Source organism: Podarcis tiliguerta, assembly GCF_965153285.1.
Source record: "Podarcis tiliguerta genome assembly, chromosome: 8".
NCBI classification, from domain to species: domain Eukaryota; kingdom Metazoa; phylum Chordata; class Lepidosauria; order Squamata; family Lacertidae; genus Podarcis; species Podarcis tiliguerta.
In genome coordinates, this window is record NC_139541.1 from 50,669,989 (window position 1) to 50,690,972 (window position 20,984).

The 20,984-nt window shown below is 48.2% G+C and overlaps 1 protein-coding gene across 5 annotated transcripts in view; it reads right to left on the reverse strand.

Annotated features, from left to right (window-relative positions):
- Positions 1 to 17,208, reverse strand: part of NDRG4 (NDRG family member 4) — a 50,009-nt gene extending 32,801 nt beyond the window's left edge. For 2 of the 5 annotated variants that reach the window (XR_014514310.1, XM_083452781.1), the window contains exons 1-3: positions 16,910 to 17,086; positions 6,238 to 6,329; positions 4,846 to 4,890 (exon numbers count right to left, since the gene is read on the reverse strand). Coding sequence is in view for 4 of the 5 variants with exons in the window: in XM_083452781.1 (XP_083308907.1) it covers positions 4,846 to 4,890; positions 6,238 to 6,306 (114 nt within the window). In the remaining variant the exon portion in view is untranslated. Of the gene's footprint in view, positions 1 to 4,845; positions 4,891 to 6,237; positions 6,330 to 16,485; positions 16,640 to 16,909 lie in introns of those variants that run through there. The other 3 variants (XM_083452779.1, XM_083452780.1, XM_083452782.1) reach the window with 2 other exon arrangements.
- Between the last annotated feature and the right edge of the window lie 3,776 nt (positions 17,209 to 20,984).

Consider the following 20,984-nt stretch of genomic DNA (forward strand, 5'->3'; position numbering starts at 1 on the left):
GCTGGAAAGCCCCACTTTGTGGAGGTCAGAGAGATATTTAGAAAATTATGAGCAACATGAAGAGGGGAAGGTTTCCTCCCCCAGTTATAATATGAGAGTGCAGCATTGCCTCTGTGGTGTAGCCCAGAGGAGGAATTGCCATGGGGAGAAGGTGACCAGACTCCTGCAGGGGTGAGATCCTTGACAGTGGGGCGTAATGACATCCTTGCTCACCACTGACAGACATTCCTAGCCTCTGCTTAGCAGCCAACAAAGCCTTGAACTGTTTGGGAACAGGCTCACCTTTGGCCCATATGAGCCTGCTCTTCATTGGAGGCCCTTCTTTAGCATCTCATTCTACATGCACTGACAAAGTATTTGAAATTAGGTGGGTGGTGTCTGAGGACAGAACTTTTTGGCGTGCAGCACTCTGTATTGTGTTTTTAATGGCTTGTTGGATTTTATGAATATACTAATTTTACAGACCCTTGGAAACTGCTGCTAGTGTCATTTGTGTGGCTTCTATATGGTGCTTTCCCTGCTTTCATGAGATGCCGCCCTAGGCATCTTGCACTGAAAGGTGGTCTACAAATCCAATAAATAAATGAATAAACAAAAGATGGATAACTGGAGTTGAGCTTCAGTGAACCTCATCCTGCAATGACTTGCAATAGGAGCACAAAGTAGCTCACAGACCAGCAATAGCTGATTTTAACCTCTTCAGCATGCTGGAGACATGAATTGATGTGATTTATTTATTTTTAATCGATGCTCGCAATGACCAGAAGCGCTCCTTCTTAGAGCTGGGGCAGCAGAAAGAAGGCTGTCACTTGTGCCAGGAAACAGCAGGAGTGATTTCGCGGGCTGTGTTGGGGTAGCACTTGCAGTTCCTAATGGGAAGAACAGCTCATTCCCATCATTCACAGGCCACAGAACATTGTCTACCTGGAACTGAAATGGAATAAAACCCGCCTCTAGCACTTATTTCATTCATCTATTAATTCATTCTCTCTCTGTATCTTTTATGAGGATAAGTGCACATAGATGTTCAATAGTCTGTGTTCCTGTGCCAGCTCCTGCAAAAACTATCCAGATTTCTGGTGACAAAGCAGGAAAACTCTCTGAAGATGCAAAAACCCAGAGCCCTCCAAGGAAACTGACAGCCAGGATAGTTTAAAGCCCAATGTAGTCATGCTGCACAAGAGCTTCAAAAAGGACCTGGACTTACATTATCAGGAAGAGCAGGAAAAGCAGATGATGTGAAATTGAAGGCAAAGAATTAAACTTTCTGAGAATTTCATGGTTCTTTAATTTTTAAAAAGCAAGATCCTTTACAGCTATAAAGTGTCTGGGCACTGATGGTTGAAGTTTCAGAAGTCAGAGCAGCTGCTGAACCAGATTTTCAGCAGTCCCTTCTCATGGTGAGCAAAACTAGAATGTATAATACAAAACAGCAAATTTGAACAATTTCATATTGGTCACACAATCCAGCTATGATGGGCACAGAATTTTAATACAGTGGTAGCTCGGGTTAAGTACATAATTCGTTCTGGAGGTCTGTTCTTAACGTGAACCTGTTCTTAACCTGAAGCACCACTTTAGCTAATGGGGCCTCCTCCTGCTGCTGCACCACCGCTGCACGATTTCTGTTCTCATCCTGAAGCAAAGTTCTTAACCCGAGGTAATATTTCTAGGTTAGCGGAATCTGTAACCTGAAGCATATGTAACCCGAGGTACCACTGTACCTCTAGCAAGGAGTATACACTTGAAAGCAAGCAGACAGAGGCTTTGCGAAATGTTAGAAGAAAATGACTGAGATGTTTGTTAGCCCCTGAACAGCAAGAAATGTGGTTGTGGCCACACTGAATGAGATCGCAGTAAGTGAAAAGAGAGGTCTCCTCCTACCAGGTTGTGGTAGAGGTCCGTGGTGTGGTAGCTGTGGAGGGTGGAGCAGGGAAGAATGTGCACAGTTAGGAGGTGTGGTTAGGAGGAGGAGAAGGAGCTCTCCTGCCCTGCTTTTGAAAGTCCATCCAGTTCTCTAAGAGGTATAGGCAAACACAATGAATCCAGCACTAAACCACACTGAGAGTCAAAGCGAGACCTGGTCTGTGCAGTTCCAAAAAGACCAGTTCTGGAGTGGCTGGAATAATCATAAATGCATACTGAGCAAGAACCTGCAATCTAACCTGCAGTTAACACTGCTTGGAGATCCTCGTATCAGCAAATCAAAGGGATGCAAGAAGCCGGAAGCCCAGGCCCTACTATTGCAAGGACTGAGGCAAAACAAGTTGGTTTGCCTCTGTGTGGCTAGTCTCCCATGTTTTATTCAACTTCCGTGATTCAGGTTCTTCCTTACTTCAGCATCTGGGGAAAAGGGATCCAACCACAGAAAGGCATGGAAAGAAGGAGGGAGGGTGTGGAGACAGTGCCTAGTTGTTTGGGGATTCTCCTTTGTGGTCAAAACTAGGACATTATGCTGAGGATGCTCAGAGTATGCATTGGAGGAAAACTGTGGATATGCCAAATATTTATTTTTAACACTATATTAAAATGATTTGTGTTTTGCTTTGCTTTTCAAACACCAAGGCCACTTACAGAACAACAAAACGACAGCAACATATAACAAATGTCTTAGTCTAAAGGACAAGAGGCAGCTCCTGCCAGGCTTGTAGAGCATACAGGGGAAGAGGAGTTGAGCAATTTCCCAGGCAGCCCACCCTTGCCTGAGCTTTGCTTGTTGGGGAGGCCAGCCGTCAGCATGGCCTCCATCCTTCCCCACATGACAGTTCATAGTCTAAGCAATGAGGGCTCAGAAGCTGCAGACTTTTGTCTCTTTGGGCATGAAAGCGAAAGAAAAGTCAGTGGCACGCAAAAGAGCTGCTGAAGCTTTGACATGAGACTACTCAAAGAACTGTTGCTCAAGCAACCACTACCATGGAAACAAGAGCAATTCCTCCCAGCCAAATGAGCTTGGATTTCAGGCACTCGACACCCCTCCACGCAGATTCTGCAACAGACAACAGGCCACCTTCCTTTCCACAACAGCTCTACCCAACCTGATGCCATCCACATGTTATTGGACTACAACATCTGGAGGGCACCAGGTTGGGGGAAAGCCATTCCACAGCAAGTTCCTGCTGTCAGGAGAGCTAAACTTCCAGAGCTAGACTGGAAAGGGCAGATGTGGCCCTCACCTGGCTTCTGTCTCTCAGGTCTGCATTGCCAGATGTGTCTGCTATCCAGTCAGGCTCATGCCAGATCTCTAAGCCCATTTTCTAATCTTCTGAACCACCATTCCACAAAGTTGGGGTCTTCCTCTGATGAGCAGTCCGCTCACCCATCCAATCAATATGCACATCCACCCATCTGCTTTGACCCAGAAGAAACAGACTGTCAAGCTGCCCTGATAATGATGATTACAGTTTAAATTGTTAAATTAAACAATAAAAGAATCAATAACAACCACACTCTTCAAGTCTGCAATTATTTCAATCAAGAGTCCTGGTAGCTTCCACAGATTAGGTTTCTGGGGAAATGTCATTTTGATGTCTCACTGTGATCTTCCAACCTAGAGCCCCAGATTGATTGCAAATTCAGGGGACAGAGGCAACTCTCTTATCTTCGGTGACTGGGAAACAGAGACATCACCACAATATTTGAAAATCCCTCTCTGGAGCAAAATGTGAGCTTCTTGAGGCAAGGGAGAGGAAAAATCTTTGGACTGGGTAGGTAATGGACTTCCCTTCTTTAGCCACTTGGCCAGTCAAATCAGCAGGCTCACCCAATTGGGGGGGGGGAGGGCCTTTGGGGTGGCATCTCACCTGCAACAGAGGGTTCAGCCTGAGGCCTGTCAGGGCATACCCCTTGCAGGTGCCTGAAGGTTTTATCCTGTTACTCCCTGTGCAGTAGGAGTCAGTCCTTCTCCTGTGCAAAGGTTGTGTCTCAACCTCCAAAATAAAACACCTTCACGCACCAGTGCTGCCCCCTCCCAGAGGCAAAGACAGTTGTGGGAGAAGGAACCAAAGCATTGCCTCCTCTACCTAGTCCCAGGGAAAGGTAGGCACAGGGTTGCTGAAGGCTACATAAAGAAAGCTAATGTGACAAGAAGCCCTATGTAGTGATGAGTAGCCCAAAAGATAACTTGGGAGATGCAGTGAGAAAATTATTGATAAGTACACTGATAGATCGTCTAAGGTGTAAAGGCAGTAAAAGTATGAATAGATGTTATTCTTATTTATTTATTATTTATTAAATTTGTAGAGTGCCCTTCATCCGCGGATCTCAGGGCGGTTCACAACATAGACATACAATATAAAAACGCAAAATACAAGAGAAAAATAAGAACAAAAAAAACACACACAAATTAATAATACCCCCTTCCTGTTGTAACAGAGTCAATATGTCTCTGAAGATGTGCAAAGGAATTTGCTGACACAGATGGATAAACCTATGGCCTTGTTCCTCAGTTCTTGCCTGTGATGTTGGTTTTGCTCTGTCCGATAAGGCCATTGCCTAGTTACCCAATTGCAACTCTGCTTGTTATCTGACTTTAAATAAACAAAAGCTGTCTTAAACATCACAACTCATGTGGTTAATTGCATAAAAATCACTAGAGACACCTACCAGATGGACTTTGCTAAACCACACATTTGGCTCCCACATTAGCTAAAAGAAACTGACCAATGGAAGCCCGGCTTGGCAGGTGACAACACCTTGAACAGCACACCTTTATTCAGACTTAATAGGTGCCTTTCCTTGCAGCCCCAAAATGCCATTTCTGACATTTTTAAGCCACCGGCCCGCATGTATTGAACCATGCTGAGCATGGCAGGCGCACAAAGGCAAGGAGAAGACATTGCAACTTACCTTCCAGTCTGTGTTCACTGCAGAGAGGAAAGTATCTGAATTCTCCTGGGAAGGAAACAGACCAAATCAAACCATTACTTCTCATACAGGACTATTATAGCTCACGACTTTCTTTCAAGCCTACTGAGTGCACTCCCCAAACCTGGGACGTCATCACCATACTGTGTTTCCTGAAAGGAGGATCATTCAGCTGCCTGTCACAGAAAGTTTGGGATCTATCCTGACTCTCTACAAATCAGGGAGGAGAACCTGAGGCGCTCCAGATTGTCACTGGCAAACCTTGGCAATGTCACAGCTATACAACCGCCAGCCTCCCTCTCAAATTTTCAATTTAAGAGTAGGTGCAACTGTCTAGGAGAATCTCTGCCCATCTCTAGAGCACAGATTTTGGGAGGAAGGCTGGTTGGTCAACATGCTGGCCATAGGCCGTGGTGCAGATGCCAAGTGGAAATTGGGAAGTTGGCTGTGTGCTGGTGTGAAGTACCAAGTAGGCCGACCTCTCTCTCCTCAAGCCAGGAGAAAATGATAGTCAGCCAGAGTTTGGAATTTCACTTGCACACACCTGTTTGGAGCTGGATTTAAATCAAGATATAAATATCTGCATATATATCATGGCAGAAGACAGCTTCCAAACTTCTTAGTTACTGACATGGCTCACCAGGCTTGTATCTTAAGTTCCTTATTGGTGGCACCCACATCAGCATCACATCAGAGGCCCACCTGCCAACATGTCCAGGAGGGTTTTGGCTTTTCCATCAGGCTCTGCTCATCCTCTTGTTTACTGGGGATCCACAACGAAGAAGGAATGGAGGGTGGTAGGCAGGGCCCTGCTTCCTGCTTGTGGCCCAATTGCCATTTCTACACCCACATACATCCCTCTTGCCTCTGGCAGCCTATGCAGTATAAAGGGTCTGAATTTGGTCCTGAGGCCACAGACCACAGATCTCCAGTGGAAGAGGTCTCTGGAATGAAAGTGATGGATGTGTGACCAGCTCAAAGTCATACTGGCACAAGTTTCAGGGCAAGTATCTTAAGAACCTTGCTAGATGAGACCAAAGACCTACCTAGTGCATCAGCCTCGTTTCCTCACTAGTCGATCAGATGCCTTTGAGAAGCCCAAAACTAGGGCTTTAAGGAAACAGTCCTTCCCAATGGTTGCTGACTTTCTGAGTAATTTCTCACTCAGGTATCTTTTGAATCTGAGACCATCATGGACACTGTTCCCAAAGCAGTTCAACAATGGCTGAACCTTGCACCAGTCCTGGGAAAAGCTTAGATTTAAGTCCAGGGGTTGCTTGCTCTCTTGTCAGTTCCATAAACTTGTCAGCTACCACTTGGTTTGTCCCCTTTTTAATTTTTTTGCTAAGTGATGCCAAATCCAGCAGGACTCACCAGCTCAGTGTCCTGCCCCCGAAGCAGTGGCTTCTCTTCTGTAAATCGCTGCTCATGCAGGCCGGCCATGGTCACTTCCTGCAGCAAAAGTCCTGCACAAGGGGAAAATGCAAGCACAGCAGTCAGCACAGTCCCAGGCAGGAACCAGGCAGAACTTCCCTGGACCTCCTTACACTTCAGATGGCAGAGCTTCCTGCTCAGGAGCAGGAAGTAAAGTTGGATTTGTCACCGTGCTTGGTATTCATAGAGCACTTTGCCCTGGATGGTTCACCCACATTAGCTCAGTCACGCTTCCAACAGCCCTGTAAGTCAGGCCAGTGTTATCCTGCCTGTAAGACAGATTTGAGGGTGGATGGGGGAACACTGAGGCCAGGAGAGTCATGGCTTGCCCAAGACTATTTGTGAAGAGAGTTGGTGGTCCACCCATGGCTGCATCTGCAGTTTCCCAGGTGGGAAGAGGCTCGCTAGAATGGGGATGCTGTTTCTCAGCTGGAGCAACTGGGAAAGAGGCCCCTTACACTCCAACTTTCTTTAAGTTTGTGCCTCTGGCTCCCACAGATTAGCTACTCAAAGCCACCACCTCATCTGACTTCAAAAGAAAACCTCTCATTCAGGCCAACGGAGGTCCCAGCCTTACACAAGTTTTGTAGGAGGGCAAATGGAAGCAGATATGCTGTGAGCATCTGCCCCCAGTGTCATGTTCCCACTGCTGTCCCTGGAGACCTTGCAGGTGTCTCCACAGACAAAGGACAACCAGGTGACCTCCTGCACATGCTGGCAGAGCCAGATGCAAAAGGCCCAAGCCGAAAACAGAGACCACCTCATGTGAACCTTGGCTTGGCTTTTTGCAGACTGCAGCAGCAGCGACTTGGACAAGTTGAAAGAGAGAAAGAGAGCTGCTTCTTTAAGCCAGAAACAGGATACATGGGGACCTTTGCTGCCTGTTTGCGGTTAACTGGCAAGAAGTCACATTCCCTGGGGAGGAAGGAGAATGTCTCATTTGGGGCAGTTGTCAGTATCTCCTGCATTGCAATTCATAATACTACCACCAGCTTTGCCTGTTGCAAAATCTTCTGGCTTTCTGAGGAGCAGCTGGGGGTCATAACCTGAACACGGGGAATAAGAAACATGCTCTGCTTCCTTTTGTTCATTAATGCATTGCAATTTTGTTGTACTTGCATTTTCTTTATTTGGAAGGGTGGTTTTATGGATGCCCATGTATTTTTATTTTTTTTTAAATATGGTATGAGTCACTTTGAGTGCCTTTTGGGGAAGACATGGCAGGATAAATAAATAAGATTTAAATTAAACAAACGTAAACTGTACTCTATCCCCCCCTCCTCCAGTTGAGGAGCCCAGTTCCCCTCAGGGGAAACAAACTACACAGAACATTCTGACAAGGCTAAGAACCCAGCCATGTGGCTTCTTGTGCCGGTCAAGAGGCACATGCAAGTGAGATGATGCCACAGAGCAGCATGGGCAGTGCCATCTATGGCTGAGACAGAGCACAGTCCTGGGAGGATGTTGCCAGCAGCAGCCGCTACACATGGACGCAGAAGGGGCACACCGGGGCAGCAGGAGGGTTTGCCCACAGGCCATCCTGGGCCTGGAAGATGTTAGCCACTCACTGCAATGGGGTCTTGACCCATTTCCACCTTTGCAACCAGGAGGCAAGCACCTGGCGGAGACAGACTCTGGGACTCCCCCCTGCAGAACCCTTGGTCTGCACATAATGTGCAGAATCCTTCACACAACCCCTCTTCATCCACCCTGATGGAGCGAAACCCAGAGCACAAACTGTGGGGAACATTTAGTGCATGAAGCAAATGGACAGAAGAAGGTGGCACCATGTGGCGATTGCACAGTTCTTGCTCTCCAGGGAAGAGAGGGAAGTAGTGTGGGGGGGGTGTCTTAATTTTATTTTTATTGTTTATTACCTTTTTGTAAGCCACCGTTTGGGGCACAGCCCACCCAAGGTGGCTGGCATCTCATCAAAGCACACCAAGGTTCAAAGAGGAACCATCTAAAACAGTGGCAGTACAACATGCCTCCTTCATGGAGCCCAGAGCTCTGCACTTTTCTGGGGGCCCCAATGAGGCAACAATCTGGGCTGCAAACACCCACTCTCTGTCTTGCTGCATTGAGAAGCCCCAGCCAAGTAACTCACACTAAAGTGCCGATTTCACTGTCCACCAGAGAGGGTTTAGCACAGTAAGCAGAGGACAGATGGAGGCAGGAAGCCTTCAGAACAGTCTCCCTCTGCAGCAGTTTACTAGGAATGGCCTCCGCATACCCTACAAAGCAGGCTTCATGATTGCCTGGTTCCTTTGGCTTTCCAGCAGTGGCCCTGTGTTGCTTGGGGGGCTACCAAGTCATGGGTAGAGTTGTTTGCCATCAATGATTCTGTTACACTAAATCAGGAATTGGCATTGGCTTCTTATTTCAATGGGCTGAGAATCTCAACTTTTTTCCTTTTTCGAAAAAGCAAGTTTCTAGTCCTGGAGGAACAAGAGTTGGTAAACTCTCACAGACTGGGCAGGGGCTGGGAAATGTTTCTAGTGCATCGTTGATGCTCACCAAGCTGCCTTGTCATGGGACTAGCTCTCCTGACTCCCAAGGGCAGGGGAGTTTGGGTCAGAAGGAGCTGAATCTGCCTGCCTGGTGACGCACAGAGACAGGAACTGGGCTGGAGCCAGAGGGCCTCTGCACCTGGGTAGAAACTCATGAAGCTGTCTGCAAAAGAAGGGAAGCCAGGTGATGCCAGGGAGGCCAGAGGGCAACAGATTCTGCAGGGAGTGGGAGCCAAGGGGAAAGGAGAAGAGATGACTAGCTAGCTCAGGGCTTAGCTAGGCAAGGGGGTGAAGTGGGGGCTCAGTCACAGGATAGAAGCCTGGGGGAAGAGTCTGCCAGGAAAAGGAGACTTACTGGGGAGGGAGGGATGAAGAGGAAGACCCACGGGTAGGTATCAGAGAGGGAGAGAAGGTGGGTGGGAGGCTCCCAAGGTCCAGGCCTGCTCCGCAAGGCTGTGTTTCTGGAAGTCCCTTCTGTGTTCTGCCAACTACAGATGCTGGAAGGAGCAGGACACTCGGGAGGAGGAATTTTCCCCATCCACCCAAAGCAAGACCAGATGGGATCGCAAAAGTTGTTGGGGGTTTTTTGCCTTGTGATCAGAAGCCAGGAGAAGAAGCCACCACTGATACCTTCTCTCATTCTTGCCTGCCTGCTGGCTTCCTTCAGCAGAACACCCTTCACAGATGATGATGATGATGATGATGATGATGATGATGATGATGATTTATTTATACCCCGCCCATCTGGCTGGGTTTACCCAGCCACTCTGGGCGGCTCCCAATCGAATATTAAAAGCACAATACAGCATTAAACATTAAAAACTTCCCTAAACAGGGCTGCCTTCAGATGTCTTTTAAAAGTAGGATAGTTGATTATTTCCTTGACATCTGATGGGAGGGCATTCCACAAGGCAGGCGCCACTACTGAGAATGCCCTCTGCCTGGTTCTACCTATGATGTGGCATCGCAGCTCACACATACCCATGTTTGCCTCATGGTGACAGTGCTGCAGCTTCACAATGTCAAGTAGGGTGTGGGGCAGACCCCTCAGACCTGTGAGGTTTGCCAGGCATTCTGACGCATGCTTGGGGCAGCAAAAGGTCCTACCCTGATGGGAGTTACTTCACACCGAGCTGGGCTCTCTGTTAAGGGCGAGAAGGGTCTGCATCCTATTCCCTGCTGCATCCAGGTCCTAGTATTGCTCTGAGGGTGGTCTCTGAGTTCTCCTAAGTCATTCCGTGTGGGAGGGAGGAGCCCCCAGTCCCCTCTCCTTTCCATACTGCCCCTGCCTAAGAATGCAGCTGTCCCATTTCTCTCAGACTTGAAGGAGGGGGGGTTGTATACGTTGATATAAACAAAGGGCAGAAAGATTGGATGGACAGAGTGGCTGAAGAGGGAAAGTTTGAGCAAGGGCAAAAGTCCAAGGACAGAAAGAAGAGGTGGGACAAGGCAACCAGAGTTTTAAAGGTTAGAACATGGAGTCAGCTCAGGTACAGAAGAGGAGAGGAAGCCTTGATAGCTTTGCTAAGAATAGCACCAGGAGGAAATGTCCCCAAATGCTGATATTAAACTGGTAAATTTCAAGGCTAACTATACAGCTGCACTTAAGCAAAAGCTTGTCTAGGAATGAGGAAGTACTCCAGTCCATTCATTTCTTGAGCCTTCCTTTATTGCTTTAGGCACACCTTTACAAGAACTGATTTGTTGGAAGGAACACATTTGATAGCACATCTGCAATTACTGCATTAGAAGCTACCTGATACTGGGACAAATTAGCTAGTGCTAGGTCCATCTAGCAAATAGTACAGTCGTACCTTGGAAGTCAAACAGAATCCATTCCGGAAGTCCGTTTGACTTCCAAAATGTTCAGAAACCAAAGTGCAGCTTCTGATGGGCTGCAGCCCATCAGAAGCCCTGGAAGCCCCATCAAACGTTCGTCTTCCAAAAATAGTTCACAAAACAGAACAGAACAGTATGCGGCATTCGGGAGCCAAAACGTTCAGGAACTAAGCTGTTCCTAAACCAAGGTACAACTGTACTGCCAACCAGTGACTCTCCAGGTTTTCAGGCAGGGAACCACTCCCAGCCCTACCTGGAGATGCTGTCAAGATTGTACATGGGACCTTCTAGATAGAAAGCAGATGCTCTACACTGAACTGCAGCCTTTCTCATACTTTAAAGAATGCATAATACATGCAAGAAAACGTCTGAAAAGGCATTTGATCTGTCATTGCTCTGGACATTTCACAGCCAGTACTGGTAAAGCTTATAACAACAAGGGTATAATTTTGTCATCTAAAGACAGTTCTTGGTGGTTTTCAAGATTAAATATCAGAAATTATTAAGTCCCAAGGTTTGCTTTGAACATTTACACAATGGCCTCAATAAAGGTCATCCTTTCCTAGTGAAAAATGGAGATGAAGATGAAATGTAGCCACTTACTGAAGGCTCTCCATTGGCCTTGCCAGGATTTCCTCTCCTTTCCTCTTGTTTTCCACATTACTTGTAGGCCCACCCCTCTGCAACTTTCTCTAGGGTCCCTACCTGTGACTTCATCTCTCCTAAATTTGTTTCTGTCAGTCACCCAAAGTTCTCCTGCTCAACATCTGTCTCTTCATTCAGGCCCCAGAAGGAAATCCTTCCCTTCTGCAAAGCATCATATTCTCTGATCCAAAGTTCTCTTGTGTATAGGAACAATACAAGCAAAGCACCCTTCCTGCCACTTCACAAATCTTGATTCTGTAATTCAGAAGCATTAAGAGATTTGATATGCCCCTCTTTGCCTCAAACAGGAATGGAGGCAGGCAAAAGGAACATCAGAGCCTGAAGCTTCAGGGTCAGTGGAGCACATTGTGGCAGTCGAGCCTGGAGGTTGAGTGTTAGAGGATCCTCTCTGTCAAAAAGGCATGGAGCCCATGCAACAGATGGAGCCAATAAAAGTGTAGATGCTCCCTCCAGATGCTGTTAGTCTCTGAATTACCAGCTTCTGGGGAACAACAGAAGGAGTGGGACTATTGTGTGCAGGCCTTCTCAGAAACATCTGGTTGGCTCCTGTGTAATAGAAGGTGGTGAACAAGATAGGCCCCTTTTGATTCACCCTACCAAGGCTCTTCTTTCGTACTTTAAGCAAATTTAGCCAATGTAGCAAGATGCCTATGCAAAAGCAGAGCTGGTTCACACCTCTCTCCTGATGGGGAATTCACAGCCCCATCAAATAGGGGCAGTCCCACTCCCTCAAAATGGGATCCCACAAACATTACTGTGCCTGGATTAAACTTAAATTTACTACGCTCGTCTCAGAAGAGCACTCCAGCCACCAAGGACTCACCACCTGAGGCTGCACTTGGTGGAAGATGACTGGCCCAACCCACTGGACCCACATAAGGCAAGTCCAGATTTGCCCTGATCTCCCTTTCTCAATATTAATTAATCAGGCTTTGACCTGCCACCAACCTTCCCAAGAAAGGTTGTGCACGCCTTGTTAGATGCTGTTTCCTACTATTACTTGCTTAAACAACTTCTACATGCACTCCATTTCCACAGGGATGATATATACTGCTTCCCTGCCTGTAGCTTGACTTCTAATCCAACACACTCTTTAAAAAGAAAAAAAGATTATTCTCTATATGAATGCCACTTTCAGAAACTTGAATGTTTAGAACTGAATGTGTTCAGCACACTAATTGCACTTCAATCCCAAAGTACAGATAATCTCTCTCAGCAGCTTCATTGAGAAGTTCAACAGAATGAGTGCTACGGAAAATCCTAGTGGAACACCACAGTCCAGTCCCCAAGGAGCAGAGTCAGCATCCCCAATTATCCATCCTGCATCCATCCAGACAAGGAGGAATGGAGCCAAAGGACAGTCATCCTCCAAACTCCAAGCGAGATCTGGAGGTGCTGGGAAAGAATGGTATGATCCACATTATCAAAAGCCACTGGGAGGTTTTAGAAGATCAATATTGTCTGTAGTATGGCTGTCAAGCTCAAGACCAGACTTTGCCAAACTTCTGCCTTTCAGATGTTGGGAACTGCACTTCCATCAGCCTCAGCCACGTGCAAGATGAAGGTAATCCACCAGGACTATCATGTCTCCTGTTTTAGGGTCTGGGGAGAATGCAGATGACACACCAGTTGACTTTCTTGAGGGGGAGCCCTCAGCACCTCTTCTACACTCTCCCGTTTGAGCACATGACTCTTCCATCATCCTCACCATGGCTCTACAGCAGTGGTTCTCAACCTGTGGGTCCCCAGATGTTGTTGGACTACAACTCCCATCATCCCTGACCACTGGTCATGCTGGCTAGGAATGATGGGACTTGTAGTCCAACAACATCTCGGGACCCACAGGTTGAGAAACACTGCTCTACAGCTTTCTCCAGTTTCTCCTGCTCCCTAGCCATGCAGGAGCATACACTTGAAGAATCATGGGCCTTTGCTTACACGGGCGGCGGAGGGCGGGTCATGGGAAGAGAAGGCTTGCCTACCTTTAGATGACTGCTGAGGCAAGCCGCCTGGTCTCACTGGGAGCTGTCCAAGGTTGTGAACCACCCTGTCTTGGAAGAAGCTCCAGAAACCAGTAACTCCTGCAGGCCCCAAGCCTCAGCAAAACGGGGCAAAGACAACAATTTCTGTCTCTGTTGCACACTTACAAGCCAGACTCAAGTGGGACAAGATAAGAAATGCCTTATTTTGAGATTTCAACAAGGATTAGAACCTCCGGCCACTTTTTATATAATTTGGCATTATGTAAAATGCATATGTAGAGGAACCATCATTTTCAAGACAAACCTCATCACCAGCCTAGCAAATCTGGAGCTAGACTTAATAATCTGGTAACACTGATAGTCTTTACTTGGACTTGGTTGTTTTAATCCAGTGTGCTACATGCCTACTTTACAGTTTTGTTTTTCATCTTTTAATTTTCATCTGTTGTCATATTCTCTTTTTCATATACACTATATAATGAAATAACAATAGAAATAATAAAAAGAGAGAGAGAGAAGAAATGAATGGTTCTGCTGCGACAGGTCTAAAAGCTGGCCAAGCCCCCTTAACTGAGTTGGTTTTTTGAGACAAGAACAAATCACTCCTTCCTTACGAGAATGCAGGACATGGACACAGACACGCACTTTGTTTGCTTTGACCTGTAGCACTAGAGGCTGCCTGCTGCTGTCTTTCACCAACCACAAGGGACAGATATCTACATTACATGTTGCAGCCTTCACAGCACCAAGCAACCAGTCAATGTCACTGAGGGGAGCCAGAGTGTTGCAACCCAAGCAACAGGGACCTGCCAGCATTTCTAAGCCCTCTGCAGCAGGCTCAGTTTGAGCTGGAGCATCAAAGCTGGAGCTGAGCCAAGTGGTTTTATTTTATCAGCAAAAAAGCCAAGTAAAAAAGGTCACAGTGGAGCTAATGATGTTTCACCTTCTTGGGACACAAATTCGGAGGCTGAAATGCCCCTTGGCACCAGGAAGAGATCTGCTGGACATGATGCAGCTGATTCGATGCTGGTGGGGAAAAAAAAGTACTTCCTCGCTGACATCACCAGCAGCAGCACCTCAAAGGCCTTGCAAGAGGGCTCTGGGGCACACTTGACCAAATCCAGTCCAAGTCGTCTTCCACCACTATTTCATGAGCCGCAGGCAAACTGCTCATGGCCAAATTGGCCACCGCTGCTAAAGTGTAGGAGAGTGATAACAGAGCAATGGGTTCAAACGGTCCAGGAGGTACCAAACTTATTTTCAAAAAACAAGAATCTTGAGTCCACCCATTAGCTCCTATTTTAAAACTTGCTAAGGTGCTTCCAAGCAATAAGCACTGTAAAATGCTTTCTGTAGGAATCTTTTCACTAGCCTATATTTACATGGCTTTAAAATACTAACAGGGATGTGGGTGGCGCTGTGGGTTAAAGAGAGCCTAGGACTTGCCAATCAGAAGGTCAATAGTTTGAATCCCCGCGACGGGGTGAGCTCCCGTTGCTCGGTCCCTGCTCCTGCCAAACTAGCAGTTCGAAAGAACGTCAAAGTGCAAGTAGATAAATAGGTACCGCTCTGGTGGGAAGGTAAACGGCGTTTCCGTGCGCTGCACAGGTTCGCCAGAAGCGGCTTAGTCATGCTGGCCACATGACCCAGAAGCTGTACGCCAGCTCCCTCGGCCAATAAAGCGAGATAAGCACCGCAACCCCAGAGTCGGCAACGACTGGACCTAATGGTCAGGGGTCCCTTTACCTTTTTAAAATACTAACGGCATGTAATTTTTAACCCCCCTTTCACATGCCCTGCCTTTTTTTTTGAAAAATACATGACTTGGGGAATGGTAAATCCCTGCTCTGACTCTTCCATCCTAACCCAGATCAATGCAATATGAGTTGTAAAGCTTGCTTAGCACAGGTCTAGGCTCTCTTGAAGGTGTCGGCTGCAAAGGAATTGTCTCCTGTGACTTTGCACCTCCTTTACAGAAAGGGTTGCACATTTGGAAGCAGAGGACTCAATGACAATTGGTGGTGTGTAACCATAGTAATGTTCTGACACCAACCAATGTTCCCCAACCAATGCCCTCCAGATGGCTTTGACCGCCCCCGCCAGAGAATCTTGGGAATAGTAGTTCACCCCTTGTCAAGCTACAGTTCCCAGCACCCTTAAGAAACTCAAGTTCCAGGATCTTTATGGGGAGAAACAATGTGCTTTGGACATATGGTGAGTAGGCAGCCTCAGCCTATAAGGAGCACCAAGTGCGGAGGTTGAGTTGTGCTTTGAAGCAGGTCTCTGCTCCAAAACCAATTCTCAGCATGAGGGCTTACCCTGATCACATGTGAAATAATAAAACCACACCTCTGAGTATGTGCAGAGTGTGCACCCACCTCATCAACAGGTATGATATTGTTCAAGGGCCATAGCTCAATGGTTAAAGCATCCTCTTTATATTCAGAAGGTCCCAGGTTCAGTTCCCAGCATCTCCAGGAGAGAACCCCGGTCAAAACCTGCCAGTTGGATGCACAATGTGAAGCTAGATGAACCCAAGGCCTGACTCAGAATAAGGCAGCTTGATTTCTATGACCACAACTCCAACTAGTCCCAGCCAGCAGGGTCTGCTAGGAGTGGTAGTAAAAAACATCTGGAGAATCATAGGTTGGAGAATGCAGAGTATGCCATGGACCAAACCTGGACCCCCGCCAGGGCATCTGCCGCTGTACCACTGAGTCACAGCCCTCCCATGGGAAATTATGGAGGCTGCCTTGAGCAGAGGCTCCCTCCAGGGCTGCCTGCAAACCCTTTTAACCCTTTCACACCCTCACCGTTTGCCAAGTAAGGTGGGGGGAGGGAATGCCACTCTCAGGGTCCCTTGGCACAACAACCCCCCCCCAAATGCCAGCATTAGCTATTTAGGAAATGAGGTACAGGGGGAGGCATTAGGGAGCGCCCCCCTTGCCAAATTACCCCACCCTGACACTCTGGAGCTGGGGAGAGGGCGTTGGATCTGCAGCCCCTGCTGCCTCCTCGTCTCCCCTGAGGGGGTGGGAGTGTCCACCGCAGCTGTGCCAGCCTGGCTCCCCAGCGCAGCTGCATCAAATCCAGAAGAGGCACGGTGGGGGTGGGAGACTCCAAAGCTGGAGAAACCTCCCACACCCCACGACCTCTGAGAGCCTGCAGGGAACAGAGGGGCGTCGAATTACCTGTCAGCAATTCTATCTTATGTCCCCAGACCTTCATAGTGGCGGCGGCGGCGGGAGAGCGAGCGCTTGCGAGGCAGGCGGCGAGAGACAAAGGCGGCTCCCGAGCTAGCCAGACTGCTCACTGCGGCTGGGCAGGCAGCGAGCAAGCGGGCATCGCTCCAGCGGGGAAGGCGAGGAAGAGGGCGGGGGAGGGAAGGAAGGAAGGATGAATGGATGGATGGGGGGAGCTGCCAAGCCCGTCGGTTGGCCGAGCAACGTCAGCGAGGGGGGGGTGAAGAGAACCGTGGGCGGGGGGGACAACCCCCCCCCGCATTCCCGTTGCCAAGTCGTGCTGCGGGAGGCGGCGGCATCCTCGCCACCCCACCCCGCCGTCGGTCAAGCCCCATCTGGGTCTCCAAGACGATGGGGAGGCGGGTCTACTTACAGCCCAGAGCAGCCGGTCCCCTCCCTCGGTGCCGGGCCAGGCCGGGGTCTCCTCCGTCTGCTACGGAGGGGCCGTCCCGGCGCGGCCTCCCGCGTTGCAGGCGCCTGGGAGCGGGGCGTCGGTGGCTGGCAGGAGGACAGAGCCGCGGCTGCGCTCGGACGGGAGGCCGCCCGGTTTAAATGGGGGAGGAGGCGCCGCCGCTGCGTCAGGAGGGGGAGGGGGAGAGCCAGGCGGGCGGGCGGGGGAGGGTCTCGCGGCCTCGGCCTGCAGCCCGCCTTCCCGCTCTCCCTCGCAGCGGCGGCGGTTGCTAGGGACGCGCCGTCGGGGCTCCCCCCCCCCTCCACCAGCGACAGAGGGAGCTGCCTTCCCCCGAGTCCGTAGCTCGTCTAGCTGAACATTGTCTACCCTGACTGGCAACAAGGGCTCTCTCCCAGCCCTCTCCGGAGATGCCGTCGCGGATTCAGCCTTCTGAGAGCAAGGCTGGCGCTCTGCCGCTGAGCCTGGCTGGGTGCTTGGACCTTCGACGGACAGAGGCGCTTGGGAAGGCTAGCCAGTCCGAGCGCGGCCAGACACTCCTTCCCTCTCGCCGAGCTGTAGAAACAGCCGTCGGGGCAGTTATCTTTCCGGTCCGGAGGGCCGCCCCCGGGAAAGAGCTAGCAAAGCGGCCGGAGAAACCGGGTTCCCGGGCTTGGTCCGGAGAGGAATCGTCAGCTACAAGCCGAACGCCCACAGCAATGATTCCCAGCCCGACCCCAGACCCTTTTCCCCCCACGACGTGTCTGGCCCTGTCCACGTAGTGCTAGGCCCCACTGGAAGGCCGGGTGGGGGGCACAAGGCATCCCGTCTGCTGCCAAGAGGTGTCCTGGCTAAGATGGCTTGGTCCCCTGAAATTCACCCCTGACCCCGAATTGGGTGAAGGGCCTTTTTTTCCTTCCCATCTTTCACCTTTGGGGTCCATTTTGCCAGAAATGCAAGTGCCCACATTTGCTTTTACCAAAGTTGTCTCCTATATCTTCCCAGTCTAGTGTCAAGCCTGCTACTGATAGTTCTTATTTGCAACCTTTTGACCTATCTCATCAAATATGGATAATGATGACATACTGGGATCTGAGCCTAGTATCTGAGACATAAGTTTAATTTCTCCATCCCCCACTCCCAGAATTCCTGTATCTTCTCACACGATCACCACTTACAGAAAAACAGTAGGGACCTGACTCTTCGCAGCCACTCCAGCATAGTGGACTATTAGCACTTGAAATTCTAACAAGAGTGAGAGGAAGCAAGGTAAGAGTTCTCTCTCATTCAGGATGATGCTGACCAGAACAGAAATGGGTCCCAGATTTGCTTCCACTTTATCAGCTCAATTTCTAAGTCCTGCTCCCACGGCTTCCTTAGGGAGTGTCTAAGACCCCTGTGGCAACTCACAATAAAATCTTAAAAACTTCCAAAAAAATAAGAATACAGCAGTCAAAACCACGCATATAAAAAGCATTTGGAAACTTTTAAAATACTCATAAATTATAAAAATTCATATTCAAGGGAAACTAACAGTAAGAAACCCGTGTTAACTAGAATCAGCCATATCTTATAGCCCATAAAGCATACTCACTGTGTGGTTTAGCAACGGCATTATTTTTTACCTTGATAAGCCTTTGATAAAGGCAATTGTGCCAAAATGTGTTGGGCATATTTAACAATGAAGCATTCCCATTGTTTGGGCATCTTTGAGACACATTTCTTGCCCCCCCCCCGACTTTGCACCTTTTAAGTTAGAGTAAAATGCTCAGGTGGGTTGTGGCATTCAATTCTGGGCATCCCTGGATGCAGCAGATTATCTATAGTCCATTTTAATCTGGTTCCCAAATCCCATGTCACTTTTTTTTTTGGACTGAAGCAGCATTGGTCTCCCTAGTGGACGACCTTCGCAAGGAGAGGGACATAGAGAGTGTGACTCTATTGATTACCCTGGACCTCTCAGTGTGGCTTTCGATACCATCGACCATTATATCCTAATGGACCAGCTGGCTGGGAGGGAACTGGGGGCACTGGAATCCAGTGGTTCCAGTCAAACCTGACATGCTGGTTGCAGAGGGAGATGCAAGGAGGCTGGCGTTGCTGCTACTAAGGGTTATACAGAGTGTTTCCTGTGCTGTATTAAACTATTAGAGGAAGTTGTCTAGGAATTTAAAGAGAGGTGTTGGTAGTAAGCTTATAGCAGTTGATTTCCCCTTTCATCAAATTTAGGTGAGGCCAGGGGTAGCCTGAAAAGGGGTCTGGAGCATTGGGAGATGGAGACCAATAAATTGCAACTTCATACATTAAGGCAGCCTTTGTCAACCTAGTGCCCTCCAGATACTGTTGGAGTCCAACTCCCATCAGCCCCAGCGCACATGGTCAACAATCAAGGTTGATGGGAAACAGCGAGTCTAGCAATATCTGAAAGGACATGGGTTCCCCTCCTCTGCCACAGAACCATAGAGTGGGAAGGGCCCTTGGAGGTCACCTGAATGCAAAATCTGCAATACATGATTTGCAATTATAATATCTCTGGCAAACAGGCTGGGATTCAAGCCTTTGCTTCAATGACTAGTAGCCACTGATGCGCCTCATCCTCTATGAATTTGTTTAATCCTCTTTTAAAGCCATTTGTGTTGGTGGCCATCACTGCCTCCTTGTGGTCAGGCCTTGCAAAGCTCTCTGCACCTGGGCTTGCAAGCTCAGGTGATCTGATGTTTCATCTTGCAAGACCTGGTGATCAACTGATGCCCAGGGTTTGGGTCAGCTGCAAACCTGCCAACCCTCTTTCAGCTGAGCCAGGTCCTTACCTGCCCCACCCCTGACATCATATACAACATCATGTGTAGGACAGGTGGGTTTGGCTTAGCCAGATGGGGAGCCCTAGCGGGCCTCATTAACCCCTGAAGCTGGTGGTTGCCTGCCACTGCTATAACTCAATAAACAGTCATGCTGTTAAAATATGGGTAGCTTTAGGACATCACATTGCAAGCATGTCACTTTCGGGCTAGCATAAACCTGAGGCTTTGAATCAAAGTTTGCACTGGGCATCTGCAAGATATCAGCTCTCTCCTCTATGAATCTCTGTTGGAAATCAAAATAGAAGTTAGTGCAGTGCTAGTTAAATGTCATAAAGACTTGTGCTTTCTTCAGGCTATGTGGAAGTATGTAACAATGACTTGACTGAAAGTTATGAGGAGAGCTCAGGCAAAAAAGGAAGCACCTGTAAAAGGACATCGTGACCTGGCCATTGTGCTCTGGTATGGATTTATCCACTTTTCAGCATGCTTTTTAAAATCCCAATAAGTGGATGTTTTCCCCAACATTGCTTTTAGCTCAGCCAAGCAAAGATAAACTAATTAGGGTTATAATTACATAAGCAGTTTTATTTTGTTTCTTTCACCACATGGAGAGATCCATGTGGTTACACGGATTGAGTAGCAGCAGGCAGCTGGACTGTCCAGCTGAGGAATGTCAGGCTTAAGGTTGGTTCATAATTGAAATGTACGGCCCAAGTGTCACGTAGAGGAGATGCACCACTTGGCTGGAAAAGAAATAACACGCCCCTCCCCCCAACTGCCCATGATTGAAAGATTGCCAAGCGAAGGCCACTGAAATGCTTTTGTCTTCAAACTTGGGTTGTCCTGTTGGCTGATCATCAGCACTGGCATTCCCTCTTGTGACCACAATTGGCTAAAAACCTCTGAATAGCAATGTTCCATCAATGAGCAGCTCAGTAACTTTACAACACCTCGGAAGCTGTCAAAAGAAGATGCAATTTATAAAGATAAGAATTAAGGTGTTGTTATTGTGGACACCCATTTGCCACTTTTGGTGAGCCAAATAGACCCTCCAAGTGGTTCACAGTTAAAACCTATTATTTTTGGTGTGTCACTTTAAAAAAAAAATTTTTTTTTCTATTGTATGCAGCAAGGCAAACAATATAACACCTGAGAACAATAATGAAAGGGGCATCTGAAATTAAAGCTCTCAAGTTTGTTTGCCATACAATGAAGACAAGGGAGAGATGAGATCACCAATGAGCCTGTCACTGAAATGT